Source organism: Panthera tigris, chromosome F3 (genome assembly GCF_018350195.1).
Source record: "Panthera tigris isolate Pti1 chromosome F3, P.tigris_Pti1_mat1.1, whole genome shotgun sequence".
Lineage (NCBI taxonomy): Eukaryota > Metazoa > Chordata > Mammalia > Carnivora > Felidae > Panthera > Panthera tigris.
The window spans coordinates 12,136,815-12,154,845 of NC_056678.1; the positions used below are offsets into that span (position 1 = coordinate 12,136,815).

Genomic DNA, 18,031 nt, shown 5'->3' on the forward strand with positions numbered 1-18,031 from the left:
AGTAAACAGATTTTGCACAGCAAGGGAAGCCATCAACAGCACTAAAAGGCAATCTACTGAATAGAAGAAGATATTTGCAATGATCTATCCAGTAAGGAGTTAATACCCAAAATATACAAACAGCTTCTACAACTCAACACCAAAAAAAAAAAAACAAAAACAAAAAACAAAAAAAAAACACCCGAAATAATCTGATTAAAATGGGCAGGGGACCCGAATAGACATGTTTCCAAAGACATCCAGATGGCCAACAGACACATGAAAAGGTGCTCGACATCACTTATCATCAGGGAAATGAAAATCACAGCACCATGAGAGATCACCTGACATATTGATATTAGCCATTTGATATTATGGCTAATATCAAAAAGACAAGAAATAACCAGTGTTGGTGAGGAGGTAGAGAAGAGAGAATCCTCACACACCGTTGGTGGGAATGTGAATTGGTGTAGCCACTGTGGAAAACAGGTCCTCAAAAAATGAAAAAGAGAAACACCATATGATCGAGTAATGCCACTACGGGGCATTTACCCAAAGGAAACAAAAACGCTAATTCACAAAAAGATGTACGTGCCCGTGTTTACTGCAGCATTATTTACAATGGACGAGATATGGAAGCAAGTCAAGTGGCATCGATAGATAAATGGATAAACAAGAGGTGGTATCTTTAAACAGTAAAATATTACTGTGTCGTAAAAAAAAAAAAAAAAAAAAAAGAATGAGATGTTGCCATTTGCAACAACATGGATGGGTCCGGGGGGGGGGCATCATGCTAAGTGACATAAATCAGACGGAGAAACACAAATACCGTAACGTTTCACTTATATGTGGAATCTAAAAAACAGAACATACAAATACAAACACAGATTCTTAAATCAGAGAATAAACTGGAGGTTGCCAGAGGGCTGTGGGTTTGAGGAAGAACGAAATAAAGGGGATTAAGAGGTATAAACTTCCGGTCGTAAAATAAGTCACGGAGATGACAAGTGCAGCATAGACGATGTTGTATGCTGACAAATGGTAAATGGTAACTTCTCCGGGCGTGGTGAGCGCTGGCTAACGTACAGGATTGTTGAATCGGTATGTGTACACTTGCATCTCAGAAGACATTACATGGTAATCATTATACTTCGGTAAAAATAAAATGAGATCAATCATATCAAATATAACCCTTAAATCCTCAAGTCCATAAGGCTTGTTACTTTCCAGATTAAGAAGACAAGCGACACGAAGAGAGCTGGGGCTGTACCTGAGAAATGGAGGGACCCATGGACCCGTAAGCTCCCTGCGCGGAACGAGATTTCAGTCATGATAATGACTGCCCGGATAGTATAGTGCTAATGGGTATGGAAGTTTCCACGAAGTAAACATTTATAATGGGAATAAGCTGTTTCAGCATTTTATACATAGAGATCCATTATGGCTGTGAATAAAAAATAAACTCCTACCTATGCCGAATGAGGGAAATATTAGGATCCCTTTCTTTTTTTTTTTTTTTTAACGTTTTATTTAGTTTTGAGACAGAGAGAGACAGAGCATGAACGGGGGAGGGTCAGAGAGAGGGAGACACAGAATCTGAAACAGGCTCCAGGCTCTGAGCTGTCAGCACAGAGACCGACTCGGGGCTCGAACTCACGGACCGCGAGATCACGACCTGAGCTGAAGTTGGCCGCTTAACCGACCGAGCCACCCAGGCGCCCCTATTAGGATCCCTTTCTTATGGAGATCATGTGTGGACCCTCTGGGGGAGAAGTAATTAATTGAGCAGGAAACATGAGCTCTGTACGTGACAGGATGCGGGAGGGAACATGAAATGGCTCCTTAGCCCAAGATTCCTTTATCTGAGAAAACGTCAATTCTTTATTACTAATTGGGCCATAAAGAATTAGAATTTGATAGCCTAATGCTTATTATATTTTCATTATATTTTCAGGATACTCTTAAGGTTAGTGGAGAGACTTCTGAAATGCTCTGCTTGAGAGGACGAAAAATCTATGGAAACCATCAACTTTCCAGGGCACCTAGTTCCGGTTTTAGCCACACACAGTCAGCAGGGAAAGAAGCAACAGACTTTTCTGACAACTAGTAAACGGAGGGAGCGCTGGGATGGGGGCCCTTGAAAGTGGGGCTCACCTCGTGAGGGTGGGACACTTCAGCCATGTGAAGGGGGGGTGGAGGCACACGGCCGCATTCATGATATTTTCCTCCATGCGTTTACCTGATAGACACTGACTAAAAGCCTGCACTATGCTCGGCAGGGACTAGAGATTCAAAAGTCCGAGAGGTCCAGACCCTCAACCAGCAGGGAGAGAAGATACGGCTCGGTCCCCCCCCCCCCACCCCGCACACCTGTGCATCACATGCCCATGTTGAGTGGTGAGTGCAGATGTGAAGAACCTGAGGAAAACTGCTTACAGCTGTGAGAGACCCAGGGCCTCGGTCCTTGTTAGCCTCGGCATGCATTAATGCATGCGCGCGCACACACACACACACACACACACACACACACACACACACACACACACACAAAGAGCCCTCTAGTCAGCCCCTGAAAGGGCATATGGCAGCCTCAACACTGAGACGTCAGCCAAGAAATCCAGGTAATCAACCAGGTCACGACTGGCTCCTTTCGGAGAGGCCACAGACTTCTCGAATCAGGGGCCAGGCCTCCCTGGAAGTGTAATAACCCTTGGCTGCCGTTGAATCCATTGAGAGAGACCACAGATCCCTTCAAATTCCAGACACTGCCTGCTGTTTCCAATTCTAAATCCTGGAAGCAAAATAATCCCTTTGCTGGTCTGACAGGGTCCAGGTTTTCCTCAAAAGCAGAACCATGGCCAACTTTTTCCCAAAAGGTATAAAGGTCAGTAGTTTCCAAATGCTAGTTTAATTATTAGCTATGTCAGAATCGCCAGCAACGTTTAAACAACAACAACAACCCACAGATACAAGAGGCTCATCCAAAATCTACTTAACCAGAATCTCCTATGATAGCACTCCAGGCTTACAGTTCTAAAAACTCCATACTGCGTATCTAAAATTAATATAACACCGCATGTTAACTATACTGCAATAAAAATAAAAATTAAAGCTCCATGGGCGATTTTGACGCATGTTCTTGGCTGGGCACCCACTGCCTTAGGGCAGCGGAATTACCTGGAGGGCTGGTTACAGCCGATTCCTGGGCCGGACCCCCCAGAGTTTATGAGTTTATGAGTCAGGAGTCTAGGGTGGGGCCAGGGAGTTTCAGCTCCACAAAGTTGTCAGATGATGCCGATGCTGCTGATCAGGGTAGGACGCTTGAGAACCACCACAGTGGGGAACAGCAGGGGCCGATTCTACTGGAAACCCGGTCCCCGGCTAAACACCTGTTATTCTTGTTGACCATTGCGGCACAGGCTGCCCTCCCCCTCCCCAGTGCTCACTCTCCCTTTCTTCCTTCCAACAGAAACCTGATTGTGTTGGAGGGAGCAATGTTGTCAACGAAGAGAACTCCATTTACCAGTTCCCCTTGAAGAAGGGGGTGGCCATGGGACGAAATCAGCAGATAAATCATAGGCAGAGTTTGTGGGGTGGGCCTCCTGGAAAAGCTCCTCAGAGTGTGCAGGGAGGAGGATGGTGACTGAGCCGGCATTTTTCACCTCTTGCCCCTTGCTCTTCCCCCCTCCTGCCTGGACCACAATAGTGATCGATGCAGCTCCAACAACCACGCGGGGACCACAGGCAAAAAGCACAAGCTAAGAATGCCAGTGAGGAGCATGAAGATGGGCTCTACCAGGCCCAGGCGGCCTACATTCAGACCTCCAACCGGTCGCCCATTTCCCCCCATCTTGTTACTGTTGCCTGTCTCTGGGATTCCTCTCCCCTGGCTCCCTGTGGCCCCTCGGTGTCAAAGTAAACTCCCTTGAAACTTGAACTTCTTCACCAGGCCTCCCGGCCTCAAATGAGACCTGGATCTCCCCGAAGCCATCACCTCCTCGGGCCCTTGGGTGCAGCTTGTCTCGCCAGCCGCGTAAAAACAGTGCTCCTCTTTCTCCCGCACGGAGGCCCTCAACTCTGAGGCTCTGCCGTCTGGCTAGATCCTCTCTTCTCCTCCTCGTTGCTGTCACACGCCTCAGGTTCACGGCCCTCCTTTGCTGGGAACTTCAAACTTTGGATCACCATTTTCCGCTCCACCCTGCCTCCCGGCCAAGATCCCAGGCGACTTTAATTTCACTTTAATTTCACGCTGAAGCCTCCACATCTCTGGTGACCGAAGGTGGCCTCCGCTCCGGGCCACGGCCTCTTCCACGGCCACGCCCTGAACCTCAGCCTCTCCCCTGAGCGTCACCTCTGAAATTTTAAATTCAGATGAGTCTACTCTGATCAGAGCTCCCTCCCTCGGTTGTTCCAGGACGTCTGTCCATAAGCTTCAGAAAGGCTTTCAGTCCCTTTTGACCTTCTGCCTTTATTCTGGCACCTCCCCCTCCAATACACCTTCCCTTATTTAGGACTTCAATCACTCTTGCTGACATCCTCAGTGATCTTGCCTCATGCACCCACCTGCAAAAACCTCACCCTAAATATCACCCAGAAATCTGTATTTTGCCATCAGCTCTTTCTCCATGGCTGTCTCAAGCCTTCTCCACATGCTACGTACTGCATAGGAGTCACTGAACACGTAAGTGAGTCACCTAAGCGGGTTGTAGAAAACTTACACATGAGATCACGTTAGGCTTTGCCATCAAATTTATGAAAGAACTTTGGTTTTACGAAATTTAGGTGTCACAGATAACGACAGCGGTCGCCATCACCTGCACTTGGAGACAGGAGTTAATCTGGTCTCATTCTCCTAGGTTACCCTTCACATCCAAGTAGTTTCTGAGGCTATCCGTTCTGGCCCCCTAAATGTCTCTTGACTGTTCCTACTGCCACATCCATTCAGGCTATCAGAATCTTCCCCTAAATTACCTTAACAGCCTTTGGCCAGGTCTTTCTCCCTCCAGACTGACCAGAACCCCTCCCCTCCCCCTGGATCTGTTCTCCATCCTGCAGCCAGAGTGATCCCTGTAACACAGATACGATTGTGCTATTCCCCTGTGTAAAACATTTATTTGGATTCCTGTTGCCCTCCGGATAAAGTTCAGATGTCTTAATATGACTTTACAAGGCCCTTGATGACTTTCCTAGCCTTATCTCTTGCCATTTTCCACCTCAAGGTCAAAGTCCCAGCCTTACTGAACTATTTTTAAATCTCTTAGAGAAAGCTGTTCGCTTTTGTCTTAGTACAAGTTGTTCCCTCTTTGACAGTGTACTAGTAAAAATCACAACTCTTCCTTTGAGATAGAAACTAAAACTAAAGATAAATTATGAGCGTCAGTGTGTGCAGAGGCCCGCACTAACCACGGCCAAGAAAGCCAGGCCTGTCCAACCATTTTATTCCTACACCTCTGTTTCTTTCTGGCTAATGTTTGATTAACTTTTTTTTCCAGAGTGTACCAGAACAGGAATCAATGAAGAAATAATTATATATCCAAACTCATATTTGTTTTGACCAACTATTTACACATATAATGAAATATTTGATAAACTTTAAAAATTTTAGTTTTATGACCACAAAAGTGATATAACCAAGTTACAGAATACCAGGAAAACAAAAACAGAGGGAAGATCCATGTTCTCGTTATTCTAAAAAACAATTACTATGATTACTATCTCCTAAAAGGTAAACTCCACAAAGGCAGGAGCTGCATGGATCCTCTTTACTGCCGTGTCCCCAGTGCTGTGTTTTCAATTTAAAAAAAATGTAAATATCTGAATCAATGACTGATATACTATTTTGTTATATACAATTCAAAATTCAAACACTGTATTTTCCACTATATACCTATTCGGCAACTTTGAGGATTTCAACTTCAGTACATGTAAAGTGTTGGTTGTTCCTATGAAGATAATCAGAAAACAGCAGTGCTGGGAACGGACTACAGAAGGAACACGAGCAGCAGAGAAGCTTTGGGAAAGATGAAGGAGGAAGTGAAACTCAAGAAATATCACCAGTGATGTATCCGGAACATTACCAGTGAAACAGCCTTATAAGATGTCTCATACCAGAGATACTGTCATTTATTCCTATAACCACAAAAATGGCTATGTCACAGTTCAGAGCATCCGAATAAATCCGATTGCTATATTCATGTTAAGACTTCCACGGGCGCGTGCGTGGCTCAGTCGGTGAAGTGTCTGACTCTTGGTTTCGGCTCAGGTCATGATCTCACAGTTCATGGGTTTGATCCCCGTGTCGGGCTCTGGGCTGACAGCTCAGAGTCTGGAGCCTGCTTCAGATTCTGTGTCTCCCTCTCTCTGCCCCTCCCCAGCTTGCTCTCTCTCTCTCTCTCTCAAAATAAATAAACACTAAAAAAAAAAAAAAAAGATCCCTGACCTTAAAACTTATTGTGAGCTCAATAAGGACAAGAGAAATGTCTTGTTTGACTCTGAAATCCCATTACAATGCCAGCAAGTAATACGTGCTGTAATCACTGGCTACAAAAATAAGTACATAAAATAGATGGTAATAAAATATGAATTGAAACCATACCTTCTAAAATCTACACATATGACAATAAATAAACTCAGCTCAGGAAATATCACATGAGGAAAAGATTAAGGAAAAGTAACTTTTTTCCATTTCCCTGGCTCCCCATATAAACAGGGAGCCCATAATCCCAGGGTGCCAATGACAGTTCCAGTTTATGTCTTTCGTCCTAGCATCTTGTCTGAATGGAGCTGCCTTTCGGAAAGTTCCTGGATTAGGCAATCCACTTTATGGTCAACCTACATCTAAAGGGTGTTCTCTTAATGAGCAGGATTAATGAGGAGGATAAAGGGCCTCCTTAATGAGGAGGATAAAGGGCTCCCCTGATCCAACAGCTTGTCTTTACGACGCTCTGAATTTCGCTTTAGAGACCTATGAACAGATAACAATTTTGACTTCTAAGTGTTTTATAATACTTTATCATTTAAAGCCAAGTAACAATCTGCAACGGTTAATCCCTAACTAGGAGAACATCCCTTGGTTCTGTCAGCAGTCTTTGTTCCGTTTTGCTGATAAAAGTGAGACATGGAAAGAAAAAGGGACTTATCCAAGGTTACGTCAAGTACGAATCACCAGGCTGCTGCAGCTACAACTTCTGGTTTTTGATGAATTCTCTAAACCACACTGTTATTAACACAATGAAATCTCCCGAGCAGTTAAGTTAGAGAGATTTTAGTCATTTAGTAAACGGCTTTGTAATAAACAAAATAAGTTTCATAAATTTCATAAAATAATACATTTCATAATTTAATGATATTTCAATTTTACTGAAAAGTCTGTACTCAAACCTAGTCTGTGGGTCCTAAACCCTCAGAAGGTAAAAGGACTTATTTATAAAGTTGGTGAAAATTTTAAATAAACATGGCATACCCTGGGTAATTATAAAATGAAGTTTGTTACATTTTTATATTTCACAAGTATGTCAACATTTCGTACCGGGGTGCATAATTTAGATAAGAATACATTAACATGTAATCACATGTTTATCACATTAACATCTTGGATTATAGCAAAAAACCTTAATGGAGTTAACAAAGTCACTCTCGATAGCAACAAAAGCAAAAACGGATGAGAATAAATTTAATATGCCACGTCAAGACCCCTATGAAAAAACACCCTATTGCTTGCATAAAAGAAGACGCATACACATTGGGAGACTCACAATTATAGATAAGTGACTTCCACATTAATTTATAAGCATAATGTTAGACAAGGTCCCGCTTACATCCTGGGGGAGTGGGGTAAAGTTCCTGTGGAGGAATAAACTTACAAGAATAAAGCAAGAAAATTTTTTCAAAGTATCAAGTACAATAATAAAAACAGTACTTTGTTGGCACAGGCCAATTGAAAAAGACAGAAAGTTCAGAAAACAGGCACAGATGTGTATAAGCCTTTAATAAATGAGAAGTAACAGTGAAGGCAGGAAGGATTTAACGATGTTGTGACAGCTGACTAGTCCGCACCCGACACCATACGTCAAGTTCCGGGTGGACTGAACATTTCAATGTAAGAAAATGAAAACAAAATGTGGGGGAAGACTTTTTCTTTGTACGACTTGAGAGGCAAAAAAAAAAAAAAAAAAAAAAAAAAAAAGACTGATAAATTTGACATAAAACATAAATAATACTCTCTGAAATAAGTATGTTTTGAGGGTGTCAATCGTTTTCTGTCATTGATGCTATAATCACTTCGGTTTATCATGTGTCTTTTCATTTCATTTCAGTTCCTTTTGACATACAAAAGCGTTAAAACTGCAAAATGAAACTTCAATTTTTTTTTAAAGTTTATTTGCTGTTGGCCTAGAAATGGCTTTTTAAAAACCCAACCAGACTAATATTCACTAATATTTTCTTATAATTTTTCATTGTTTTCTATTTTATGTTAATTACACAGATGAGAGGTCAACATATGGCTCTGTCCTACAGGAGCGGTTTGATTTAAGAATGTTACTACTTAACTTCTGTGTCTCAATTTATTTTACTGAAAAAATGGACATAATAGTAATAACCTATTAAAGTTCCTTTGGAGATTAAAATAATTAATTTATACAAAGTGTTTATCTATCATGCTAGATAGAACCCAGCATATAGTCAGTAAATGGTAACGATTACTTTTAATATTATCGCACTGAATATTTGACTTCTTAATTTCCTTACATGTTTTTATGACTAGAAACTTAAGGTAATGGTATTTTTACCTGATTTTAAAACACATTTCACATTATCTAATGAATCCTGTAGCTTTTCTTTCTTTTTTTAATGTTTGTTTATTTTTGGCTCTGGAGAGGCAGAGAGAGAGGGGGACAGAAGAAGATCCAAAGCCAGCTCTGTGCTGACAGCACAGAGCCCGATGCGGGGCTCAAACCCAGGAACCGTGAGATCATGCCCTGAGCCAAAGTCGGACACTTAACTAACTGAGCCACCCAGGCGCCCCATAGCTTTTCGTTTTTTAAAATTATTGTTAAATGTATACATTAAAATATTACCATCTACGTAATATATGCCAATCACAAAAATACCTTAATTCTTTGAGTTACACACAGCATCTTACAATTTGGTCATTTAAAGTTGCAGTCTGAAGTCATCAGATGGCCAAGTAATAGTATATAATCCAAGAATATTAAAAGGTCTCTTACACACACCAGAACTGCTGAAATTACGAGTTTGAAATACAAATATGATGTTTACCTTTCTTTATCTTACCTCTAATAGGCCATCCTCTGGTAGATCAGTACAGTGGACAGCGTTCTGGATCTTAGTTTTACCAAAGATTGCTCTGAGCGTTCCAGGGCGTAAATGCCGGGCAATTTCCTATTAAATACATATTCACATATAGATTAAAGTCAGTCATACAGTGTTAATAAGAAAAACACCAGCTACAGGAAACACTTGAATTATTTGTTTACGAAATACACGTATACATTGATGGCACTGATTTTTCCTGGAAACAGCACGAATGCATGAAACTTTGAGCGATGAAAAATTTCATTCACTAGGCTTTTTCTGTGGCCTGTTGTAAAGTTGAGAGGGCAATAATAATCAAAATAATAATAATAATAATAATCAAAAATAATCAAAAATAATCTTTTTTATCAACAGATTATGGGGATCACATAAAATATGAACCTAGTTCATTACTGTGAAAGACTTGTATCCTAACAACTTGATTTAAAATGAATTAGTTTGCATGGATTTCAAAAGATTTTTCAAAATGTTACAGTTGTATCAGCTTTAGTACTAGCTCATATGAGGGGGAAAATGGTTACAAATAACTCCAAATTGAAGGTAAAAGAAACAAGAGGTTAAAAAAAAATGAAAGATGTGGGAGTATTCATGACCTACTTATTAGTCTTTTTTTATTCTAAGTGAAGCACTTCCAAAACTTCAATTTTAATTCTGACATCTACTTACAAAAATGGTATTTAATATATATGAAAATTTTTGACAAATGAAACAAATACCTGTGTACCCACTATTTAAGTGAATTAAAATAAAGCAACAACTTTGAAGTCCCCTGTGCGGGACTTTATCCTGACTCCACCTATCCCATCCCTACATCTACCCGGAGGTGCCCGTTACTCTCAATTTTATTTAAAGATTCCCTTGTTTAGTTTTCAAAACACTGTTTTTCAGATTTCTCCATGTTGTTATAGTCATAATTAATTTGTTTTTATTACTATATAAATCCAATGTATGACTGAGCATATTTTATTCCGTTTCCTGTTGAGGGACATTGAACTAATTTCTTCTCTTTCCCCCTTTCCTTCTCCACTCCTTGCTTTTGACATACACACACACACACACACACACACACACACACACACACACACACACACACACACACACATTCTGCTACAAGCATTCTTGTACATAGTACAGTGTATACGTACAACAGTTTTGTCTGCACATGCATATTCAATTATACTAAGTACCGCCAAGCCAATTTCTTAAGTGGTTGTAATAATTTGCCCTCAACCATCAATGCATAATAATTCCCGTTATCCACATAAAATCCAACATTTCATACTGGCTGACTCTTTAATTTTGCCATACTGGTGGGTGTTAAATGGTGTCTCACTGTATTCTTACAGTTCACATTTCTGTAATTACTAGAGAAGTTTAGTGTCCTTTCATAAACATCCACTTTTGTAAGATGCTTATTCTTGTCTTTTCTCCATTTTTCTACTAGGCTTTTCTTGTTCTTTTTGATTATGATTCTTAATATATTCTGACTTCTATTTTTTTGTCACTTTTTACGATGCATGTATCTTTTTCCAGGATGAAGCTTGTCTTTGGGTTTTCTTTAGTATGTCTTTTGTTGATGAACAGAAATACTAAATTTTAATGAAATTAATCAAACTTTTCATTTATGATTTGTGCTGTTTCTGAAGGAATTATTCCCTGCTCCAGGAACATAAGGATACTCTTCTCTATTGTCCTCAAAATCTTTAGATTTTGCCTTCCAAATAAAATTCTTGATCCACCTAGAATTGACTTTGGCTATAATCTGAGGGGGACATCCATTTCCATTTTTCACTTATGGGCATTTAATTACCCCAGCACCATATATTGAATAGTTTTCCTCCTTCCTTACCAATCTCCAGTGATGACTCTGTTATTATATGATTTCCGTGTAGGTATGAGTCTATTTATTAGTTTGCTGTTTGGTTCCATTGGACGTTTTGTCTATCCATGTATCTACATTATACTGTCTTAATTATTATAGCTTTATAGTAAATCTTCAACTGGTAGGGAAAATCCTCCATAGTTTGGTTTTGAATGTATTAAGTTTGGACTGCCTATTAGATATCCAAGTGAAGTTTTCAAATACATGGTTGGGTATGAGTGTACTTTTCAGAGGAGTCTTTTAAACTGCAAATGACAATTTGGGGGTCCACGGCATTGTTAAGACATTTAAAGGTACCAGTTGGGTAAGATTGTGAAGGCAGTGAGATGACACATCGGGGCACCGTATCATTGGAAAACCAAGGAGACAAGGAGAGATGAGCAAAGGAGATGGAGAAGAAACAACCAGCAGGTAAGGCGAGTTACAGAAGGGTCCTCTCCTAGAAGGCAGTGAAGAAAAATGTCAAGGACAGAGAGTCCTCAACAGTGCCCAATGTTGCTGAGAAGTCAAGCAGGGTAAAGACTCAGGACTGAACACTAGATCTATCAATATGGAGTCATGGATATCCTTGACAGGAGTGGTTCCAGAGGCCTGCAGATGAGCAAAACACTGATTAATGTGGTTTCCAGAGAAAAGGGGAGTAGAGCTGGGAAGAGTGAATACAGGCAAGTATTCTGAGGAATTTTGCTAAAAGGGGAGAAGAGAAATGGAGCAGTAAATGGAAAAAAAGTGGTATGAAGAGAGGTTTTTCTGGGGGAGAGGGTGAATTTTAAATTGGGAGAAATAATAGCATGTTTAAATGAGATAGCACCTCCCACCTGTCAGAATGGTTAACATCAACAACTCAGGCAACAACAGATGTTGGCGAGGATGCGGAGAAAGAGGATCTCTTTGGCACTGCTGGTGGGAATGCAAGCTGGTACAGCCACTCCGGAAAACTGTATGGAGGTTCCTCAAAAAACTAAAAATAGAACTACCCTATGACCCAGCAATTGCACTACTAGGCATTTATCCAAGGGATACAGGTGTGCTGTTTCAAAGGGGCACATGCACCCCAATGTTTATAGCAGCACCATCAACAATAGCCAAAGTATGGAAAGAGCCCAAATGTCCATCGATGGATGAATGGATAAAGAAGATGTGTGTGTGTGTGTGTGTGTGTGTGTGTGTGCGTGCGCGCGTGCGCGCACACGCACACGCACACACACACACACACACACTGGAGTACTACTCGGCAATCAAAAAGAATGAAATCTTGCCATTTGCAACTATGTGGATGGAACTAGAGGGTATTATGCAAAGTGCAATTAGTCAGAGAAAGACAAATATCATAGGACTTTACTCATATGAGGAACTTAAGATACAAAACAGATGAACATGAGGGAAGGGAAGCAAAAATAATACAAAAACGGGGAGGGAGGACAAAACATAAAGTCTCTTAAATATAGAGAACAGAGGGTTACTGGAGGGCTTGTGGGAGGGGGGATGGGCTAAATGGGTCAGGAGCACTAAGGAATCTACTTCTGAAATTATTGTTGCACTATATGCTAACTAACTTGGATGTAAATGAAAAAATTAATTAATTAAAAAATAATAGCACATTTACACGCTGATACGAACAACCCAACAAAGGGAAGCAGGAGGGAGACGAAGCGGGAAGGAGAAGCAGGAAATGCTGGAGTAATGGAATCGAGTGCAGGAGTAGGGGAGCTGGCCTTATCTAGGCCAAGCAGCATCCAGCCTGAGCAACAAGACCAAATACAGAGCCTGACGCAGGTAAGTGGTTCTGTGCAGCGGTGGGAACCTATTGAAGTTATTTGTAATTTTTATTGAGACATAATTTACACAGATAACATGTATCGGTTTAAGTTTCTTTGTTTGAGAGAGCGTGCATGCATGTACACGTACGTGACAGTGAGTGGGGGAGGGGCAGAGAGAGGGGGAGAGAGCATCTCAAGCAGGCTCTGTGCAGTGCCCCACATGGGGCTCCATCCCATGAACCGTGAGATCATGACCTGAGCCGAAATCAAGAGTCAGTTGTCTAACTGACTGAGCCACCCAGGCGCCCCAACACGTATTGGTTTTAAGCGTAACTGCCCCGTGAATTTTGTCGAATGGATCAACTCAGTAATCACCCCCCTAAACAAACTATGGAACATTTCTAAAGTTCCCTCCAGAAGTTTTCTTTTGACTGATTCTATTGTGCGGTGGAAAGGGCAGCAAGACTGTCATCAGCTGAGGGGAAGGCCGGGGAGGAGGTTTGGGGTTGTCAGGAGAGAAAAGAAGGTTTGGAATACATTTTAAGAGCAAGAAAGTGAATGAACCGGGAAAGTATAATGTGACTGCCGAGCAGCACTGAGGAACCCCGTCAGGCCCTTTGTTAGTGAGGTTAGGTGAGCAGTCATGAACGCAGAGGGAGATCTTTCAGGATAGCTGTGTTCTTCTCCAGCCACGCTCAGCATTTGGTCGAAAGCTGAATTTAACAAAGGGCGGGGCTTTGCCCAAAGAAAACAGCAAAACAAGAGAGGAGTGAGGGGGGTTGAAGGTGTATTCAAGGTAGTGATGATAATAATATTGGGCAACACACATTACACTGAGTAAGAAAGTGAGGGCCTGGGGTTGGAGGGGCGAGAGACAACGAAAAGGTAGATCAATGGATTGGAGCTCCTGGTGGGAGGATTATTGAAATCGGGTGAGAAGAAGTGAGCTGGAAAGTTAAGGGATGAGATACTCGAAGTTACTGGAAGTGAGCGGAGAGGGTGTGTTGGTTCACAACCCTCTTGGGATTTGCCGGGTGTAATCTGAAACTGGCCCCGGTACTCAGAGGGCAGGGAGAAACTGAAGAAAGAGGTCAGTAGCGGCAGTTTTAATAAGCAAGAGGAACTTGGGTGGCAGCAAGATGAAGGGATCCCTGTACCTGCCAGCCACACCTTAACCTTAATTGGGTTGAGTCACATATACTGTGCGGGTGTCCTCAACTCCGTATCATTAGGTTAAGGCTGCGTCCTTGGAGCAGCCACTGGTGGGGAGCAAGGCAAGCAGAACCCTTTTCCAAGGACAGGGAATGGGGGTGGGGGGCCTCGGATCGACTGGGTCGACTGACGGTCACGTCTTTCCAATGACCTTCTCCGACGGGGTTACAGTGATTTATAACGACCAGTTTTAAGGTGTCACCACAGCTGAGGTCACACGGAAGGCAAGAATACTAAAGAAAGGAGGGTCACACAAAGAGACCAAAGTACTCAATGGACCACCTCTATGGAGATGGAAGTCACCAAGGGCGATGGCGGCTGTAGCTTAGGATGCAAACATGCTGGGCAGTATTCACATCTGAGTCTATCTCACTTGAGCACATTTTATTTATTTATTTATTTTTTTTTTTTTAATATATGAAATTTACTGTCAAATTGGTTTCCATACAACACCCAGTGCTCATCCCAAAAGGTTGAGCACATTTTAAAGGTTTGCGTTTATTTAATTACTTAAGTCTTCCTTCCAAGGTTGTATCAAATGTCAGTTACCAATGTACTGCATTTAAGAAAAACATTTTGGTAAACTAGAAAATAAGGATAGCTTTATGTTTCATTTCAAATTCAGTGCATTCATTCTGTCCCCCGAGAACTTGTTCTGTACCTACTTTAGTTGGTACGCACCATTTTCATTAAAATATTACTTTCATATAAGTGACTGCTGTATGCACAGCACCTGAATTCTGAAGAGGTGTGTGTGTGGGGGGGGACGCATGTGTGTTGGTGGTTGGGGGGACTGTTGTTAATCACATTGTACTGTGGTGAGAGAACGTGGTCTTTTTGGTTTTCCTTTGAAGGAATTCGTTGGGATTTTCTTTGCACCCTAACACGTAGTCAATTTTCGTCAATGTCTCAAGGGTGGCTAAAGAGAATACTGCACAGGTTGCATTCTCTGGCAAAACCAGCTCTGAGGAAACCAACTCCGAGGTGTGCATGCAGGAAGTCTATTGGGAGGTGGCCTCAGCATCCACACTTGTGGGCAAGTGAGGAACACGGGAGTGGGAAGAGGGAGAAGTTGAACTTCAATGAGTAACACCGGCAGCCTTAGATAACCGCACAGTGAGCCCCGGAGATGCGATGACCCTTCAGAGTCAACCTGAATTGTAGAAACAGGTGAGGCCTTGATCTCTCCAAACTGACACGCCACTGGATACAGGCCACTCCAGGGAAGGGGCTATGACCTTGGGCAAGGTGGCTTTCTTCAGCAGAGGGCAATATGGGAAATAATGATGGAATTACTGTCAGCAGCCAACACACAGCTGGGGAATGGGCACTTCAGTCCGGAAGCTGAGGGGTGGGGGGCGGATATGAGCAGCCCTCTGTAGTATCTACTACTTACATGGGTACAAACACACACACACACACACACACACACACACACACACACACACACACGACGCATGGTGTAGACACGGCATCTATGACAAATACGGTGCTGCAGACAATTGCAATCTGATTACCATCCTTTTTAGGTAATGAGTTTCTTCTCCTTTCTGGAAGGTTTTGCATTATCTCTTTATCTAGGCAATGGTCGTTGACCCGTCACTCTGCTCCACGGTCCAGAGTCCAATTCAGTACATCAGCTTCTATTTCTTCTACTGTTTTCTCTCCTCCATTTCATCTCTTCTTTCCTTTGGCTATTTCTATGCAATAAATGTTGAGACTTCTGGTTCAATCTTCCCTCTCTCTCTTCTTGTATACCTTCCATCTGTCTTTTTGTACTATATTCTGGGGGAATTCCTCTGTTTGATCTGTCACCTACTTTGTTTTTAAACTGGGTCCATGGTGTCACCCTACTGACTTGCTATTTTTTTCAATTTCAAAAATTGTGTTTAAGGCTTTCACTATCTATATTTATTTATAGATCCGATATTCCTTAGGTCTTTCTGAGGATACTGCCTCCTCTTATGTAAAGACTCCTTGTTAGGCCTGTTACTTTGGTTTCCTTAGGCACTGGCTCTGTTGGTTGCATCTGGTGTCTTCCTTACGGCACCGGTTAACCTCGAATGACTTGCAATCCCGGGCTCTCCGTCTTCCTGTTTGGAAACTTCTGTTTACCTGTCATGGACGCCGGAGGCATGCCGACAGGTGGGGCTGGCTGCTGTCCCTACAGAAGTGGGGCTTCCCATTTGTCCTCGGTGTGATACTAGCTACCCATCCACTAGTCTGCCTCTAGCTAAAGCTCCAGATTCACTGCCCTGGGCTGCGGCCAAAAGCATCACCTGCCTTCTGCCCAGGTGAGCGGCTTGCCACGCAGCCTCCCCGCCCCTCACCCTGCCCGTGGCCTCCCGCCCATCACCCTGCCCGTGGCCTCCCGCCCCTCCTGACACGGAGGCCACGGTGTCTGACATGCAGCACAGCCAGAGCCCCTGTCTTCTCTGAGCAGTCCTCTCCTGCATGCTGTGGAGTGCGGCTGTCCTTCCCCGTCCAAACCTGTCTGCTTTTTACCTTTCAGAGTGAATGGTCTGCTAATGATAGGCATTCTTTCCTGTTTCCAGCATTGCTGGGGAGTTAGTCTTCAGAATAAAAGATAAGACAAAACGATGCGAAATACAATCTATCTCCAACCATTCCTGAGGATGGGAAGAGCAGGGGATTATCTGCCACGTTAATGCCCACTCATCCTGCAGACAGTCTCTATTTCCCCAAGCCCATTAAGCCACCTTCAATTCGCTGTTCATGCTGCTCTCATTTTGTATCTAAAATGCAAATATTATCATGCTACTCACCTGTAATGGCCTAATGCCCAAGCCCCTTTAGTGCGGCATTCAAGGTCCTCGACATTCTGCCTAAACCTACCTTTGAGGCCTCGCTCACACCTTCCCTGAAAGCTTCAATCCCACCAGCACCTTTTCCTCTACAAAACTAACTTGAATTCCTCCCAGAGTAATCTTCCCTTTCCCACCATTTCAAGAGGAACTTAATGGTCCTAGTACGAGCCCTCTGACTTGCATTTTATGTTTTTTGGTGTGTGCCTATTTTTAGTAAGTTCCCATTAGACTCTCAACATTTAACACGATATAAAACTTCCTCGATATTCCTTGTCTTATTTATAAACACCCAGTAAATGCTTGCTAAATACCTGCTGACTGACATAAAATGACAACATCTCTATTCAGGGAGCCGGGATGGAGAAGTAACAGAGGGCAACAGCTGTGGGGGATGACTCTGGATTTGAATTTTGCCTTTGTCACTCACTAGTTGTGTGACCCTGCCGTGTTACTCAACCTCTCTGCGCCTGCTTCAAAGTTCTCATTTGTAAAACAGGGAAAGAAATGGGACTTAACTACAGGGTTGCGATGAGAACGGAAGGAAGAACTACCCGTGTTTCGAAAAGCGTCTGTCACAGTCAATAGATAATGGCCACTGGTTTTATTAGTAGGACTTCAGAATTGAAAGGAAATGGGAGGAGACACTTCCTAAAGAGACAGAAACGGGGGATACTTTGATAGGCGTCAAAGCCAGTCCAACCAAATATTCAAGCACCTTTTTAATAAATATATAACGTCTCTCAAGATTTTTAATGATAATTTTAGAAGAAAGGTAAAAGTTTAAATAATCAAGTAATAAGAACTTAGATTAGACAATAATCTTAGATCTTAAGATCTAAGAACTTAGATTAGACAATAATCTATAAGTAAACCACAGAAAGTCTTTTTACTGGTACAATATATCGTGCCAGTAAATGATAATGATGAAGCATAAAGCTGTAGAACACGTATTTTCTTCATAGTTTTCTTTCACTTTTCACTAAAATTGAGGCTTTCATTTGATCTGTTTTTTGAAAAAGTATTGATACCTTGAT

At 42.2% G+C, this 18,031-nt stretch overlaps 1 protein-coding gene across 4 annotated transcripts in view; it reads right to left on the reverse strand.

Annotated features, from left to right (window-relative positions):
• Window positions 1-18,031, reverse strand: part of NME7 (NME/NM23 family member 7) — a 256,632-nt gene that overhangs the window by 44,241 nt on the left and 194,360 nt on the right. For 3 of the 4 annotated variants that reach the window (XM_007077009.3, XM_042976671.1, XM_042976670.1), the window contains one exon: window positions 9,274-9,381. In XM_007077009.3, the coding sequence (XP_007077071.2) occupies window positions 9,274-9,381 (108 nt within the window). Of the gene's footprint in view, window positions 1-9,264; window positions 9,382-18,031 lie in introns of those variants that run through there. The other variant, XM_042976672.1, reaches the window with a different exon arrangement.